Source organism: Hypomesus transpacificus, chromosome 26 (genome assembly GCF_021917145.1).
Source record: "Hypomesus transpacificus isolate Combined female chromosome 26, fHypTra1, whole genome shotgun sequence".
Classification (NCBI taxonomy): domain Eukaryota; kingdom Metazoa; phylum Chordata; class Actinopteri; order Osmeriformes; family Osmeridae; genus Hypomesus; species Hypomesus transpacificus.
Window position 1 is genome coordinate 5,786,864 of NC_061085.1, and position 16,146 is coordinate 5,803,009.

Consider the following 16,146-nt stretch of genomic DNA (forward strand, 5'->3'; position numbering starts at 1 on the left):
TTTGTGCCGATATAGCCTATAGGGCTCCACTCCGAATTTTGGTGGAGTGGGAGATGCACAACAGTAACATGACTTTGCAACCTTAATGGGACAATTGGTGAAATCAGATTGGTTGTACTCAATTACCAGGCTGCCGGGTAAATTCTTCCGGATTTCCACATGCAATTGGAATACTCAGGAACAACATACCAAGGATATATGTATTGGTATAAAATGCCATGGAAACCTGTTCGTTGACATTCTGAGATTGCTAATAATAATGCCGAATTGATTGGAGACCTCAGAATTGCCTGCCCTTTCATTGCCTGTCGTGGCACGGAATTTTCACACGCTGTTCTTGCAATCCAACAGCTGTACAAAATTGGGCAGCACATGCAAACTGTCCGCTCCACTACTTCCCCTCTGCGCCCAGGCCACTTGAAATGAGTCCTGCGTCCCGAGTGTGTTTTGTGTGAAGCGTGAAACAGGGCAATTCCTTCGGTCTTTCCTGTCCGCAGCGAGGCAAGGACAAAAAGTCGTAGTTTGCCGACCTGCAACCATGACCCAGGACGAGAACATGAGTGTCTCGAAAAAAACAATTATTGCTAAAATTTTCAAAGTTCGCAAGAGGCGTGAGATGCTTCTTGTGCAAATGTTTTTTGTCTGCAGTGTCCTATTTGTGGCATGGAGCATGTCATCACTGCTGACAAAGACAGGTGAGTGTTTGCCGGGGAAACTGCTGATGAACGCTGGGCATGGAGGACGCTTCCAAAGAGCTAAGAATTCTGCAGTGTAATCGTGTACCCCCAAACCAACCAGACTGGTTAGGAATGATTGGATATCGAATAAATTGTCAACTCATAGACACATGTTCAAGGACATGCTAGCTTAATATTGTTTGAATCATGCAACTTGAACTTGTATGTTCGTTTTCTGAGATTCATGCGCTTTAACAAGATGCAAGGCTATGGACTATTGCAAGTGGACCGGTTTTGATCTAACGCTGAATGATGGGGTATATGAGCCAGATAGGCTATCATGAGGTGTGCTCCCCTATGTGCTGCCTAGGTGTTAGCTTACTTAATGAAATGTCAATGCCGTGAAGAGGCAATTTGTGTTGCCTGGGGATTATGTCCAGCCACAAGACAAACTCAGAAAAGGCTACCGTTTATTATAATCTGCCCAGTGATATAGGTCACTGAATAATATTTCCCTCTACATGTTGTAACCCAGTATGCGTCTGTCTGTATGCCGCAGTGTGCGCGGCGGCAACGACACGTTTTTAATTTTCAAGCACGGTAACTCTGGCTTACACACCTCGGACACCACGACACACCATTTCTAATTGCGATAGATCGACCATCGAATCAATTAATTTTTATGTTGGTCTCTGGTGTGAGGGTTGTATTTGAATGGCAAATTTCCCAGTGCCAGGCGCATCAGGCGCATCAGTCACACAAACGTTTTGGAGCGTAGGCTTGTAGTGGGCAAATGCTGGCATCATCGCATCTTGCCCAGGGCTTCACATACCATTGAACACTGGATCACCTTAATCACTCTCTACATCATGCTTCGGGATACGCATGGTCGAGAGATACAATTACGCAATGGACAATCATTTGGGGAATAAACATAGGATGCTTGTGCTGCCAGGCTGCTGATGCATTATTCACAGCTGTTCTGGGGTGTGCTTTAGTGCAAACCTTTACCTTTCAGATGGCTGATCATGCATGATGTTTGTGCGACATGCCCAAAGTACATAGGCAATGCTCACTTGCACATGTAAAAATCCTAAAGTCTGGTACATCCAATATTTTTATATTGGTTGTCTCAGTGTGTTGAAATATTGCCTTCACACAGACAAATACTTTTTCTTTATATCACATGTGAAACATGCATTTTTAGAATCATACAGACCTAACATTTTGTCAAGATTATTAATGAGTGAATACCTCAATTTTGGATTACTTGTTTAAACTTGAGCAACATAAGCCATCTACAAATTGAGGGCACCAGATGATCCTCTAATTTCAAAAGGAATATTGCAAATGTATTGTTTTGTACACAGTACAGTTTTACTGCCTGTGACTAGCGTGGCAATCTAGCATTCCAGAGATCATGCACAGTTGTGAGTTAGGAGCAGCACAATCTGGTGCATCCTTAGACTGCTTTTATCCTTAGCACTCCTCTTCTAACTTCATTGTGGGAGCTGCACATCTGCTTCCACTTGGACCCTAGAGTATGCAATGGCTGTAAAACACCACTCTAGAGCGAGTGTGTGTGTGTATATATATATATATGTATTAGTAATGTAATTAGTACAATATGAGATGGCTAATATATATATATATATATATATATATATATTGTACTAATTACAGTAACACCACAAGAGGCTTATACGATTATTATGCAATCCTTTAGCAGACACTTATGTCACGCAAGATGTCATATAAGATGTGCAAATCTCTGATCTCCAAAGACTGGGCGGTGGGGACCAAGTAGCTGACCGGTCAATGAAGTTTTAATCAAGTTTGTATGACCTGCACAGTGACGATTGCTTTGCAGAGTTTTTATTTTTAATGGGTGAGGACACAAGTTTAACAACAGTTTGACAGCCATGGACCTGCCTTCCATTTGACTTTTAATTTCTGATCCATTGAAATAAGACTAGGCACCATTCACCATAACATCATATTGTCTATGTCCGCTATCTGACTCCTGTTTCATTCATGTAATACAGAGCGGTTGATGTGAATTTAGAGAAATGAAGGACCATGTTGTATCAGCCAGATGGATGTTTTCTAAATGTTTAACATTCAGGGTTAGCTTTCAGAGTGCAGTGCCACATCCTTTGGGGTCATTGGAGGAGATGCATGATGGGAGACACTGGTGGACAGAGCAAGTATTTGTAGAAGATGGCCCTGGTCCAGGTCATACAGGTGTGTGCAATGAAGAGTGATGGTGATTGCCAGTGAGAGAATGGAAACTGTGCAGGACAGGACAGTTTCAACAGTGTAAAGGGCAAAGAGGTGGTCATACTCACGTACGAGTACGTGCTTGGTGGCACAGGAAGTGACAGAGATTGATTACTGTCCTTGGTCCATCTCACTCTCCAGTTAATAGGAATATTGGGGGATATTTCCATTGCTTTGGTTGTATCTCTCTCGCGTTGTCTCACTCTCGTTCTCCCTAGCTTGTTGTGGTAGACCCCTCTGTTTGGGGTGATATTTTACTTTTAGCCTCAAGGAGGAACATTTGTTTTGGTTAACAGCCTTATTCTTTGTAACCTATGTATTCTGTTATGCATTATAATGGTTTTACCCCAAAGCTTATCTAACATAGATGCATAGCATCGCCTCTCTTTGTTACCTGACTTGCCTTGAAGTTTGGGTCTGCCGTTGTTGACCGTACCTTTTTTTATTTCAATACCAAAAAAGATAAAGGATTCAAGCTTAAGAATATGAATCAGCTTCTGTTTGGGGTCCAAACTGAGTCTAATCTGATGATGCTTGAAATACTAAAACCTGATTCTATGCTAATTAAAAGCCCTTTCAAAAGCTGTTTTGAAAAACATATTTATGGATTTACCTGCCCTTTTGTCATTATCCTCCTAAAACCCCTGAAACATTTAAACCTATATTGAAATGTAAATAAATTGAGTTTTAACAGTACAGTGTAACTTGTAATCAATTTAACCATGAATATGAACCCATCCCTTTTTGGCATTTAGAAAGTGTGACATAGCTAACTTTCCTTTTAATCACATTGGGCCTCATTCACCAAATGTTCTTACGAACAAATTTGTTCTCAAACCCCACTTACGCAGTTTTCACAAAGATTTTGGCATTCACCAATGTTTTCTTATTTGGGATTTGTTCTTGGCTAAGAACAGAATTGACGCACACCCAAGAGCATTCTTACGCACAATTGAGAGCTGACATGTTTGCGCAAAATAAGTAGTTATACCTTTTTCGTCCGTTCTAATTTAAAATTGAATATTTCTCTCCATAATAATTTTCCAACTAAACATTTTCATAATTTTACATTTTTTTTGTTTTTTGTTTTAATAAATACTCACTGCACTTACACTTCTGCTCATTTGTAAAGCACTTGGAATCTCCATTGTGTATGAATTGTGCTAGGCCTATATAAATACAGAATTTTATAATTGCTATGACAATGTTTTCAATACTTTTAACAAGTTTCCTAAACTCTAGACACAATTAGCACAACATCCGTCTGTGTTGGCTATACAATTAACAAATTTCTTGTTGCTTTGACACAAAATGCATAGAATAAACACCCATTTTAAAAGCTTGAACTTCTTTTACACACAAGCTCAACCAAGACCAAAACAATTGATTTTACTGCCCAATTTACCAATGCTTTCACATTGTCAGCAAAACAAATAACATCATGTTCAAAACCTAAATTATTGGCTAAAATAATCAAAGTTCGTCAAAGTGAACAGCTGTTTATATTGTAAATTGAATCACATACATATCCCCTGTATTTTATTCCATTGCTGCTGAGAAAAAGCTGGTTGAAGTTATGGAAATACTGTACATCACAGCTGATTCCCAACTAGGAAACACTCAGGTGTTGAGATTCTTTCAATTGCAGGACCATATGGTATAGACAGTAAAGAGGACCTCTGGCCTGACCTGGGGCCTATTCCATAAAGGCCGCTCAAAAAAAGCTAGACTTAAAGTCCTAAACCAGACTTGAATAAGTTTAATTAGTCAAGCGGGGCTTAAGCGGTTCCATAAAGGCCAATTTCATCTCACGCAGTTCTACTAATTCAAGTCAGATTTATGTAGCCAAGCTAATTGCGCGTGCACCCTATTTTTTAACAGCCTGAGAAGTAAAACATGGATCATACAATCCACCACAGCAAAAGCAATGCACACGGCCACATGACTTCTTCCAGAGAGAACGTCCCCTTTAAATTGTGTACAATGACAGCTTCTTCATCCACCGCTTCAATCAAAGTAAAATGACACGCCATGATTGATGTCATGAACGATAAGACCTTCGTTGATTAATTACCCTCTAAACTAATCTAAATTGACTTTTGACACCGTTTAAAATAAAAAGCCTCCTATTAAAACATTATCCAGTAGCCTAGTGCTAACTTTTTAACATGGGTTTTGTGTCGGGGAAATGGAGGGCGGATTTAGGTTTGTTTTGCAACTGTAGGCTACTGTAAACAATTATATTGCTATGATAATTATACTTGGATAATTTAGATTGAGATGTAGGCCTATGCCTGATGCCTAAACATTTGAAATCACAAACTAACATCCATACATTTAACGGCTATGGTGCGTAGCCTATCAAAGCATTGTTTATCATTGTTTAATGCATTAGGCTAAATGTTGTAGCCTATGTAGACTATTTACATTGATTTTCTATCAATGTTGAACTGATGAGAATAACAAAATGAGAATATACGTGGTAAATCATCGCCTTCCCGTTGGGTCAGTGTTACAGGGACGTTTGGTTAAGCACCAAGTCACGCTAAGCCTGACAGTTAGTCTGACCCTGACCAGACTAGTTTCGTAGCCTAAGTTGCCATAGCAACCGAGTTCGAACTACGTTGAGCTAGCTTTATGGAACCGAATGAACAAGAAATGAGTCCGACTAACTGACATAAGTCTGGCTTATTCGGTAAACTCGCTTTATGGAACAGGCCTCTGGTGTGAAAAAAGAACAATATAGAGCAACACAAAGTAAGAATACAGTAATGCCTGCACAAGGGAGAGGGAGAGGAGTGGGACAAGGGAGACAAATACCAGGACAAGGGAGAGGAGTGGGACAAGGGAGAGGAAGACAAGTACCAGGACAAGTACCAGGACAAGGGAGAGGAGTGGGGCAAAGGAGAGGAGTTAGAATGTGTGGTGGCGCTTAGAAAAGGGCCAAAGCTAGGGTTATACTGTAAATGGCAGCTATATTGCATATTTCTTGCCGTAATGTCCTGTTGCAACTGAAGCCTTTACTGCAGCAATTATGTTTCTGTCTTTTTTTCAATACAGTAACCTTACATTCTATAGACAAGTTCATACGCTCTACTTCCTGAACTGCTCCCCTATATGCAATCCACTTCCGTTCTGGCGGGCTGGGTTTGTTTTGCTAGCTAGATCCGTTGTGCTGACTGATATCGCAGTGACAAAGAGGATATAAAATTTACAACATGAAGAAAAGTGGTTCGGGAACAACGTGTGCGGTAGTTGTTTGCAAACACTCGAGAAAGCACCTGAACGAGTGGTTAGATAAGAGTGGTACGACCAGTTTTAAAACCTAGAATCACCTTTAGCCTGTTACTGTTAGGCTATACTACAGTATTGTTTGTAGGCTATTCACATTTTGTTGGTGTTCCTTTGTCCTATTGTTGCAGTGGATTTAATACCCAGGTAAAAAAAATATATGCTAAGTATACTAAATCTTAGCATACTTGAGTATACTTAAAGAGTGATTAATCACCAGTATACTTCAAGTTATTGAATGATTAGTTAATTTGAAGTGTGCTATTTTGGAACAACTTATTTTGTACTTAATATATTTAAGTTGTAATTAAATTGTACTAAAGCACAATTTAAAGTATATTAAGTGCACTTTTACGTGCTAAAGTGGAACAACTTCAAGTATACTTAGTACACTTTAAGTATATGGACATAGCTGTATACTTAAAGTGTACTAAGTATACTTGAAGTTGTTCCACTTTAGCACATAAAAGTACACTTAATACTCTTTAAATTGTGCTTTAGTACAATTTAATTACAACTTAAATACATTTAATAAAAAATAAAATGTGCCAAAATAGCACACTTCAAATTAATTAATCATTCAACAACTTAAAGTATACTTTAACTAATTAGTCTTCAAGTATACTCATATATGCTATGAGTTAGTTTCATAACATTTACTTTTTTTACCTGGACCCTGGAGGGACATTTCTTCAAAGTCAGAGTACGAAGCACACTGAAGTACAAGTCGCACTTTCAATGCCAACTTACAACTGTTTAGCCAATGTTGAACGAAATCAATTCACATGATGGACAATTTGCAGATGCACTGATTGTAACGGATAGCTATCTAACTAGACAACATTTACAATCAGGGTGAACACTCAAATTATCTAAACTATAGACCATAGTATTACACATATCAAAACAAAACGAACACAACAATAGAACTCCAAACAATGCTTATTTAACCAAGCTAATGCCCTTAACTTAGTAGCTTTTTATCTTGCCGCAGGGCATTCTGGGTACCAAGAGCAATGCACGAGTGTCAGCGATCTTACAGCATTGTGTAACATACTTCGGTTGTGGATACTAGTATCTCCAGAAATAAAGCCAAGTCACTCATTTAGTGGAAGAATCCATTGTTATGTCTACGAAATTATTTTTGTTAAAGTTTAGTTAGCTACCTTGCAAATCATGAGGATAGCCTATTGTAGCAGACCTTTCTATGTGACAAAGGACAAGGGTGTTTTGTCCCTCGGAAGTTGCTTAAGGCTTGATGCTGAAACCATTAGTTCACGTGAAATCAGTGAGGGCTGTTCGAATGGTTATGTCAAGAAGAGCAGTGGTAAAATACAAGTTTTGAAAAGATACCGCGTCCGTGTCTCATGGTCCACACGATCATATACAATTATATCTAAAACGAGCTTACAAAGAGCTTGTTTACACTACCAAAGTTGAATTAGTAATGTCAGCGATGCTAGCGTTAGCTTGCTAGCTAGCCTATAACATTTCACTGGGTCTTGCAGCTGTTTGATTAACTGAAATTATTATGAAATGTTATGTTCTACTAGCCATTTGCCTACTTTAGCAAGTCACTGTATTTCCAAGCCCTGATAGTGCAACTGAGACGATAGCGAAAATAATTCCTCAAGTAATAAGCCCCCGTTCAAGTGTTGAGCATTAAATAGAGATCTTGAAAGAAGCCACTTTTTTGTTCTAAAACCGGACTATGAGCCACTTCGAAATAGAAGCCGTACAAGCACAATAAAACTGTAAAAAAAAAAAAAGAGGTACTTTACTCTACTACACACTACAGTACAGCAAATGTATACCAGTATACTGAAGGCTGAATTGATCAAGGGACTTCGAAAGTAACTTAAAATATCCTAACATTTCAGCATATTAAAATGTTTATTTTTAAAGTAAGCTTTAAGTGCATTGTTACAAAGTAAATTTTTAGCATGCATTTTAAAATATACAAGTAATATGTTTAAACACAAAGTTCCAGTTGTACACTTTAGAAATGACATATACGTTTTACTTAAAGTATATTTTTTTTATAATATATTTACTAAAAGTGTACTGTAGTACAATTTTTTTAAAGTGTGTTCAACGTATTAACGTTAAAATTGGTAAAAGCATGATGGTAGTATACTTTTTATATATTCACAGATCGTACACTTTTTCTTAGTATATTTAAAATGTACTATTGAAAATGTGAATATGCTTGAAATACTCTTAAGTATACTTTTTTTTCACCTGTCCAGCAACCTCGACGATTAGCTCCTCGCAATGTTGTCTTCGTTTTAAATGCACGGGCAGTTTAAAATCGGATGGATTTTGTCAGTGTTTTATAGTTAATCATCAGCTGGGGAAATAAAGTTTCGAAAGTGATCCCAAAAATATCGTTCCGCTACGTAGTTGTTGTTATCGTTGTGTTGTGGAGTCTATTGTTTAACATTACGTTTCAGATACTGCATTAGTAGCCTATTTGTTTTAGTCTACCTTATTGCTGCTATTGTTTTTAACGATTCTTAAATTGTATCTTTAGTTATCGTTCTTGGTGTGAACGGGCCTTTACTTGGAAGTAGGCTCTCAGCAATAAGATTTTCTTTTCACAATTACAGTAAGATCAGTTTAAAAATAATATAGGACATGGGACAACATTTCAGGGTTGAAAGTGTAACAAAGAATACAGTGTATTATTTGACATGCATGTAGCTCATATGCAAGACCTAAAACGGTTATATCTAGGAGATTGGATATTTCAGTATATCTCATACTTATTTGAAAGCCCTTATTTGTTAGCAATTTTTTTAATAACATTTTTGTGTATCCTAGCTTTTTAGTGGCAGTGACATTAGGGTAAAAACAGATGTTTGCCTTATCTTTCAGGCCATGGAATGCTTGTGAAGGGGCATGCCGACCATCACCACTGGGGAAGAAGGCTTATGGCCTCAGCACTGGATAATGAGACAGCGGAGAAGAACTGCACAGAGCCAGGTACATTTCTTAAGATAAATTATCATTTAAACTGTTCTGTGGATTTATCTGTGATTGTTAGGTTGCATAAGGAGATGTAACGCTGCTCACTATTGTTGATTAGTCATGACAAAACACTCATGATCCTGGTGGAGTGACATGCAGTGACTACCAACAGAGCTGGGGCCTTTTACTATGAAGTAGTAAACAGTGTTTCCGCTATGTTGGCGTAACGCCACGGCTACATTTCTGCCGCCACGGCATCAGAAATTAACCTGGTCCTAACCAGACTCTCGTACATTTCATTTGTACAGAGAGTCTGGCCTCGCTGCGTTGACTTCCTTGTAGACGGGGACTCTGTTGAAGTTTAAAACTATTGGATCTGCCCAGAGCCACTCTGATCTGCCATAACCAATCGCTAGCATTCGCCCTAGCCAATTCCTTCACCACTACTGTAACAGAGCTAGCTGTCGTAGCTGGAAAATCAAACTGTTCCCGAACCCCGTGGGGAGGAGGGCCACAACATCATGGCCACTAACAAAACTCAGCAAAACTTGTTCTTGCTCCGGTTTTAGTTTATAGATATTCGGCAGTGTTGCCACAACTGACCGAATGGCTTCGCTCGCATCTTTCTCCGCCGCCATTACGGTACTACAACACAAACTAGCGCAAAACATTAACATCATCATTCTCAGCCACTCCCTCTGTTCGCTGATTCGCCGGTATAAAATCAACCCGCAAAATCTGACTTGCGTACCGAATGGCCAGACCGAGTACAGAAGCAAAATCCAAATTGAGCGGAAGTCGTAGGAGGTCAGAGCCAGTCTAATCAGAAATAGGGCTGTAAAACATTTTAGGCCGTCTGTGATTGTTAGAGTGCATATCGGAGAATAGCATGGACACGTGTTTCACAGTGCAGATAAGATTGCGTGTGTGCGTCCTTGAGAACTGTAAGTCGTATAACTTATATTGTCAGTTCATTTAAGCCTGTTATTGTATTAGTCTATAGTTCTTGCAAATATAAATTCAGGTAATTTGTGATTTACGTTGTTTGTATCCTTCCCTTGCTAGCGATATTGCACATGTCGATTCGATAGCAATTTTTGCCCTTGCTCACGTTTGTATTTTGTATAGGTGCATTATTATGCTCAATTAGTTTTAATTAATAAAAAGTGGGTATATTGGGGGGCGGGGGTGGGGGGGGGGCTTACGGTTAGGGTGGGGGGGGTCGGACAGACAGACTTGCCCCCAATGCAAAAAAAAAATCCTAGAGGAAATGCCAAGTATTTCCTCCAGGATCACAATGACTTATTGAGAGACTTGTTGGTCTTGTTGGTTGGTTGTACCGGATAAAACCAATTGTACTCTCTGTGATTTTGTTTTATTTTTTTTACTGTTGATTGTTTTTCTACAGGTACACTTGCACGTTTGGAGTTAATGTTGTTTAATTGTAACTTGTTTAACTGCATGCTCCTATGGTTCTTCCCTTTGGCACTTATTCACAATGTATGCTTCATGTTTTGGCTGCTCTGCTTCCTAAGTATTTCTTAGGAAGACAGAAAAACGTAATAATAATTCTGAAGTGGAGGTACAGCTGCAAGAAATTGGCGACAAACGACACATCATTTAATAGCGTCAGCTGTGGATACAAAGCAGTCAATAAAACAGATGCATGGAATGCAATTACTCATGCAGTAAACGCTGTATCTGGAGAAGTGCGCAGAACTTATGATGTGAAAAACTAAATGGTTTAACTTTAATCTGAATTCTTAATCAAAAAAACATAGCCGAGAAATCAGTTGACTGTTGCAAATATCCATGAGGACTACTCTTAGTAGCCTGAAGGCCGATATATGCTTCAGCGTTTTTTGAAAAACGGACACATGCGAACGCCCTCGTCTCCGTGGAACGCCCTCTACGAGCTCTCCGTCAGCCCTCGGAGAGCCTCGGAGAGCCTCGGAGAGCCTCGGAGAGCTTGACGTGCACCTCCTGAATTTTTTTACTATCCGTCTTAGCTACAGAGAACTACGGAGACCCCCTTCGCTGTGATTGGTCAGTATTAAGTACCGCTTGCGTCAGGGGCGGGGGCGGGGTTGCCGTGGAAAACAGGACGAACAGAATCCTTTGACCGCCATTGCTGTAAGTTTTTACAATTCATATTTCAGCTAAACAGTTCATGTAAATCAGCATCTGATTTAAAATGTGTTGAGAAATGGGCAGTGTAGTTGCTGAATATTTTATTGATGAAACGGCTTATTTTTAAATTTGCTCCGACTTCTCGGTAACCTAGGTAAATAAACACTCGGCGACGTCTTACAAAAAATAGTTGCGCCACCTACTCTTCTGGCGGTGAATTGTTTTCAGCACCCAAAGCCTACGGAGAACCATAAACGCAGTCTATCCGTCCGTATCCGTGCGTATCCGTGCGCCCGCCCATCCGTAAACGGAGACGCAGAAGCATATTTCGGCCTTAAAGCGTTCCAACAGGTAGCCTACTTGTCGCCCTCTGCAAATAAATCGGTATGGTCAAGGAAGATGAATTTTGCAGCAGCAATAAATACGCCATTGTGTGGTGTAGTCCTAGTGTGCGGAATAAGCCTACTTTGGGCCTATAAATACAGTGATAAGTCACTTATTATTTGATGCCAAAGTTCCCTGTTAACATAATTGTTTTGAATTGAAGGCAAAGCTAGGCTAGTTTACAATCTTTTCAATACATCTAACAAGTGTACTTGTTACTTGTAAAACGGTTAATTTCATGCTCAAAATCACACATTGTAAACTAAACTCAAACACTCATTTTAAGAACACAAAAATACACTAACCATACACCATGTCTACCAAAACACTGACACACGTTCGCTTTCAACAGAAACATTTAATCAATCATAGCACATGTCATAACAAACACTAACATCAGATCAAATTACAGAAACTGCATTCTATTATACTGTATATGTGTCAGGTCTCACAGTATATGGATCATAGGTTGTGTTTTTTAATGCAGTTTCTTTTGAAGCCTCTTTACATTTTTGTTTTGTTGGGTTTAGAAAATGCATGAATTTTGTTTCTTTTGTTGCAGAAATTCAGAACAAAAAATGAATGACCCATCTCAGAGTAGCTTTATAGAATTTACGGTTACTGTATTGAAATGCAATATGCAATATAGCTGCCATTTACAATATTTCATCAGTTACCCTTGCTCTGGCCCTTCTCTGATCACCACCCCACATTCCAACTCCTCTCCCTTGCCCCACTCCTCGCCCTTGTCCTGGTACTTGTCTTCCTCTCCCTCATGCAGGCATTACATATTATTTATTTCTTTGTGTTTCTCTGTATTGTTCTTTTTCCACATAAGATTAGCCCAAAGAGGTCCTCTTTCTATATATACCTTATGGTCATGCGATTGAAAGAACCTCAACACCTCAGTGTTTCCGAGTTGGGAATCAGCTGTGATTTACAGTATTTGCATAACTTCAACCAGCTGTTTCTCAGTAACAATGGAATAAAATACAGGGGATATGTTTGTGTTTCAATTTACAATATGAACAGTTTACTTTGGCTTTAGCCAATAAGTTAGGTTTTAAACATGATGTTATCTGTTCCGACATACAATGTGAAAGCATTGGTAAATTGGGCAGTACAAATCAATTGTTTTGGTCTTGGTTGAGCTTGTGTGTAAAAGAAGTTCAAGTTCAAGTCTTTTATTTGTCAGGTACACAGAGCAACACAAGGTCAGACTGGGCACTGAAATTCTTAAGACAAGACAACGCAAGCACCTAGCATAACATATAAGTACACAGAACATTATCTATGCTGAGCGTAAATAAGTAAAAGTTCCTAAATATATTCCTAAATATACAGATAGCAATAAATAATCGACTATACTAACCCTAAAACTAAAACTCCCTAAATATACAGACAACAATAAATAATGCACTATAATAACCCTAAATGCACATAACACCTATAACAACCCTATAACCTATTCTAACCTAAGTAGAGTACAGTACAATAGTGCAAAATTGCAGATCAGTGACTATGTCAATGACCACACAGGAGCCTGATGGCGAAGTACAGTGAGGTTGTCGTGGAAGTTTTTGAGGGAATCGATTATTCAAGCTGAAATCGGGTGAAGTATACAGTTAATGTTTATTTGACGTAGGTTTAAACATAACAACGTTACCAACATCATCAGCACACAAACATAAGACAGTAACACAAAGACAATTCCATACAGCTCCATCTAGCATTCTAGAATGGAACCGGGAGAATCCAGCCCACCAGCACTACTCAGCTGATGGCCCTGAACCCCCCAGAACATTCTTCAACAGACCATTTTATAGATACAACAGTTCTCAAGTCATTGGTCCATCCTACAGACATGAAGCTATACCGAATCCTCTTCTGTCATTTGTTAAATCCTCAGAACAATAGAGTTGAATCCACATTGTCTTTAGACCAACTGTCTCTTCCCCCCAGGTGACATAAATTCTTTCAGGTCACCCAGACTTCACGTCTCCTAGACTTCATGTCTCCTAATTAGGTGTTATAAAACTACAGGTGGCATCCCTACCAAATGAGTCGAATCAACATACATTGTATCAAGCTTCTTAACCAACTGTAAACTTCTCCTAAAACACATTCATTGTACATAGGCCCAACATTTCTTTCACAAGGTACAGTAGTGCAATGTTACTGATGGTGCAACCAGTACTGAAAGTGACAGTGTACAAGTGACTAGTGTGCAGTGAATCAATGTCTATATCAGTGTCCATTCAGAAGCCTGATGGCCCTTTGGTAGAAACTGTTGTCCAGTCTGCGTGTGTGCGACCGGATGCTGCGGCAACGCCTGCCAGAAGGCAACGTGGTAAAGAGACTGAAGGATGGGTGGGAACAGTCTCTTAGAATCCTGCCGGCTTTCCTTAGGCAACGTGTGTGGTAGGTGTCCTGTAGGGCTGGGAGCTTCCTGCCGATGATGAACTCAGCAGAACGGACCACACTTCGTAGGGCCTTGCGGTCCCTGTCTGTGCAGCTCCCATACCACACTGGAATGGAACCAGTCAGAATGTAGTCAGAATAGTGCATCTGTAAAAGTTAGTGAGGATGACTGAGTCCATACCAAACTTCTTCAGTCTCCTCAGGAAGAAGAGGCGTTTACGGGACGCTTTGACCACCGTGTCCGTGTGAATAGACCAGGTGGGGTCGTTGCTGATGTTCACCCCGAGGATCTTGAAGCAGCTGACCTTCTCCACTGCAGATCCGTTGATGAGTAGGGGTGCATGCTCTTCCTCCTGCCACCTCCTATATTCCACAATCATCTCCTTGGTCTTGCTGATGTTGAGAGAGAGGTTATTGTCCTGGCACCATGATGACAGGGTGTCAACCTCCTCTCTGTAGGCTGACTCGTCACTGTCAGAGATGAGGCCCACGATGGTTGTGTCGTCAGCAAACTTAACAAGGAGGTTGGAGCTGTGCGTTGCCGCACAGTCGTGAGTGAACAAGGAGAACAGGAGAGGGCTGAGCACACTGCCCTAGGGGGTGCCTGTGTTGGTGATCAGTACGGATGGTGCGGTCACCGATTTTCACCACCTGTGGCCTCCCCGTCAAGAAGTGGAAGATCCACTTGCAGAGGGAGGTGCTTAGTCCCAGGTCCACAAGCTTGGAGACCAGTCTGGAGGGGATGATGGTGTTGAATGCAGAGCTGTAGTCAATGAACAGCATCCTCACATAAGTATTCCCCTTGTCCAGGTGGGAGAGAGTGGTGTGCATAGTCAGAGCGATGGCATCGTCTGTAGACCTGTTGGACCGGTATGCAAACTGCATAGGGTCCAGGGTGGAGGGCAGCGAGGAGCAGATGAATGATTTGACTAGCCGCTCGAAGCACTTCATGATGACAGAGGTCAGTGCTATTGGGCGATAGTCGTTCAGACATGTGACCTTGGTGTTCTTGGGCACAGGGATAATGGTGGTCCTCTTGAAGCAGGTGGGGAGTACAGACAGGTTAAGGGAGAGGTTGAAGATGTCACTGAAGACCCCTGCCAGCTGGTCAGCGCAGCCCCTGAGGGCCCTACCTGATATGCCGTCTGGGCCAAGTGCCTTGCGAGGGTTGATCTTCTTAAAGCACAGCCTCACCTCGGCTACAGTTAGTGTAGGCACACCACTGGCTTGGCCTTCAGGTAACTCCACTGCAGGGGGGCTCACTGTCCCTCTCAAAGTGAGCGTAGAAGGAATTCAGCTCGTCTAGCAGTAGGACAGAGGACTGGGTCTCACTGGAGCCTCTCCCTTTGTAGTCAGTAATGGCTTTAAGTCCACTCCATATGCGCCTGGGGTCAGAGCCATGGTAGCTGGTCTCCACCTTGGTCCTGTAAGCCCTTTTCGCTGCTTTGATGGCCTTCAGAAGGTCGTATCTGGCCTTCCTGTACTCATCAGGGTCCCCAGACTTAAAGGCTACAGTGCAGGCTCTCAGCTTGGCCCGGACTGCGGCATCAACCCAGGGCTTCTGATTTGGGAAAGACCGGACAACCTTCTTGGGGACAACGTCATCAATGCAGTGTTGGATGTAGCTGGAAACAGTGTCCGTGTATTCGTTAATGTCCCCATCTGCTGCCTCCTTGAACATCAGCCAGTCAGTGGTGTCAAAGCAGTCCTGGAGGGTCGCCACACACTCGACACTCCAAAGGTGAACTGACCTCTCAACCAGTCTGACCTGTTTAGCTTTTGTTCATATGTGGGGAGGAGAAGAAGGGAGGTGTGATCAGCCTTCCCAAAAGCAGGGCGGGGGAGGGGTTTGTAACTGCCCTTGAATGCTGTCAAGCATTAACATTAATATGATTTCCCCTAGCCTGCCTTTGGTCCCCCAGTGGCTAGAATTTTTGATAGACCAATAATTTTCGTAAACCAAGCCCTGGGTATTTTTCTCCGCCTTTGAGAA

General features: G+C 40.9%; 1 protein-coding gene across 1 annotated transcript in view; it reads left to right on the forward strand.

Annotated features, from left to right (window-relative positions):
• Window positions 1-481: 481 nt before the first annotated feature.
• The window catches only part of slc24a4b (solute carrier family 24 member 4b), a 63,960-nt gene continuing 48,295 nt past the window's right edge, over window positions 482-16,146 (forward strand). Inside the window, exons 1-2 of the mRNA XM_047049971.1 lie at window positions 482-695; window positions 9,126-9,233. Of these exons, the coding sequence (XP_046905927.1) occupies window positions 539-695; window positions 9,126-9,233 (265 nt within the window). The 5' untranslated portion in view covers window positions 482-538. The remainder of the gene's footprint in view (window positions 696-9,125; window positions 9,234-16,146) is intronic.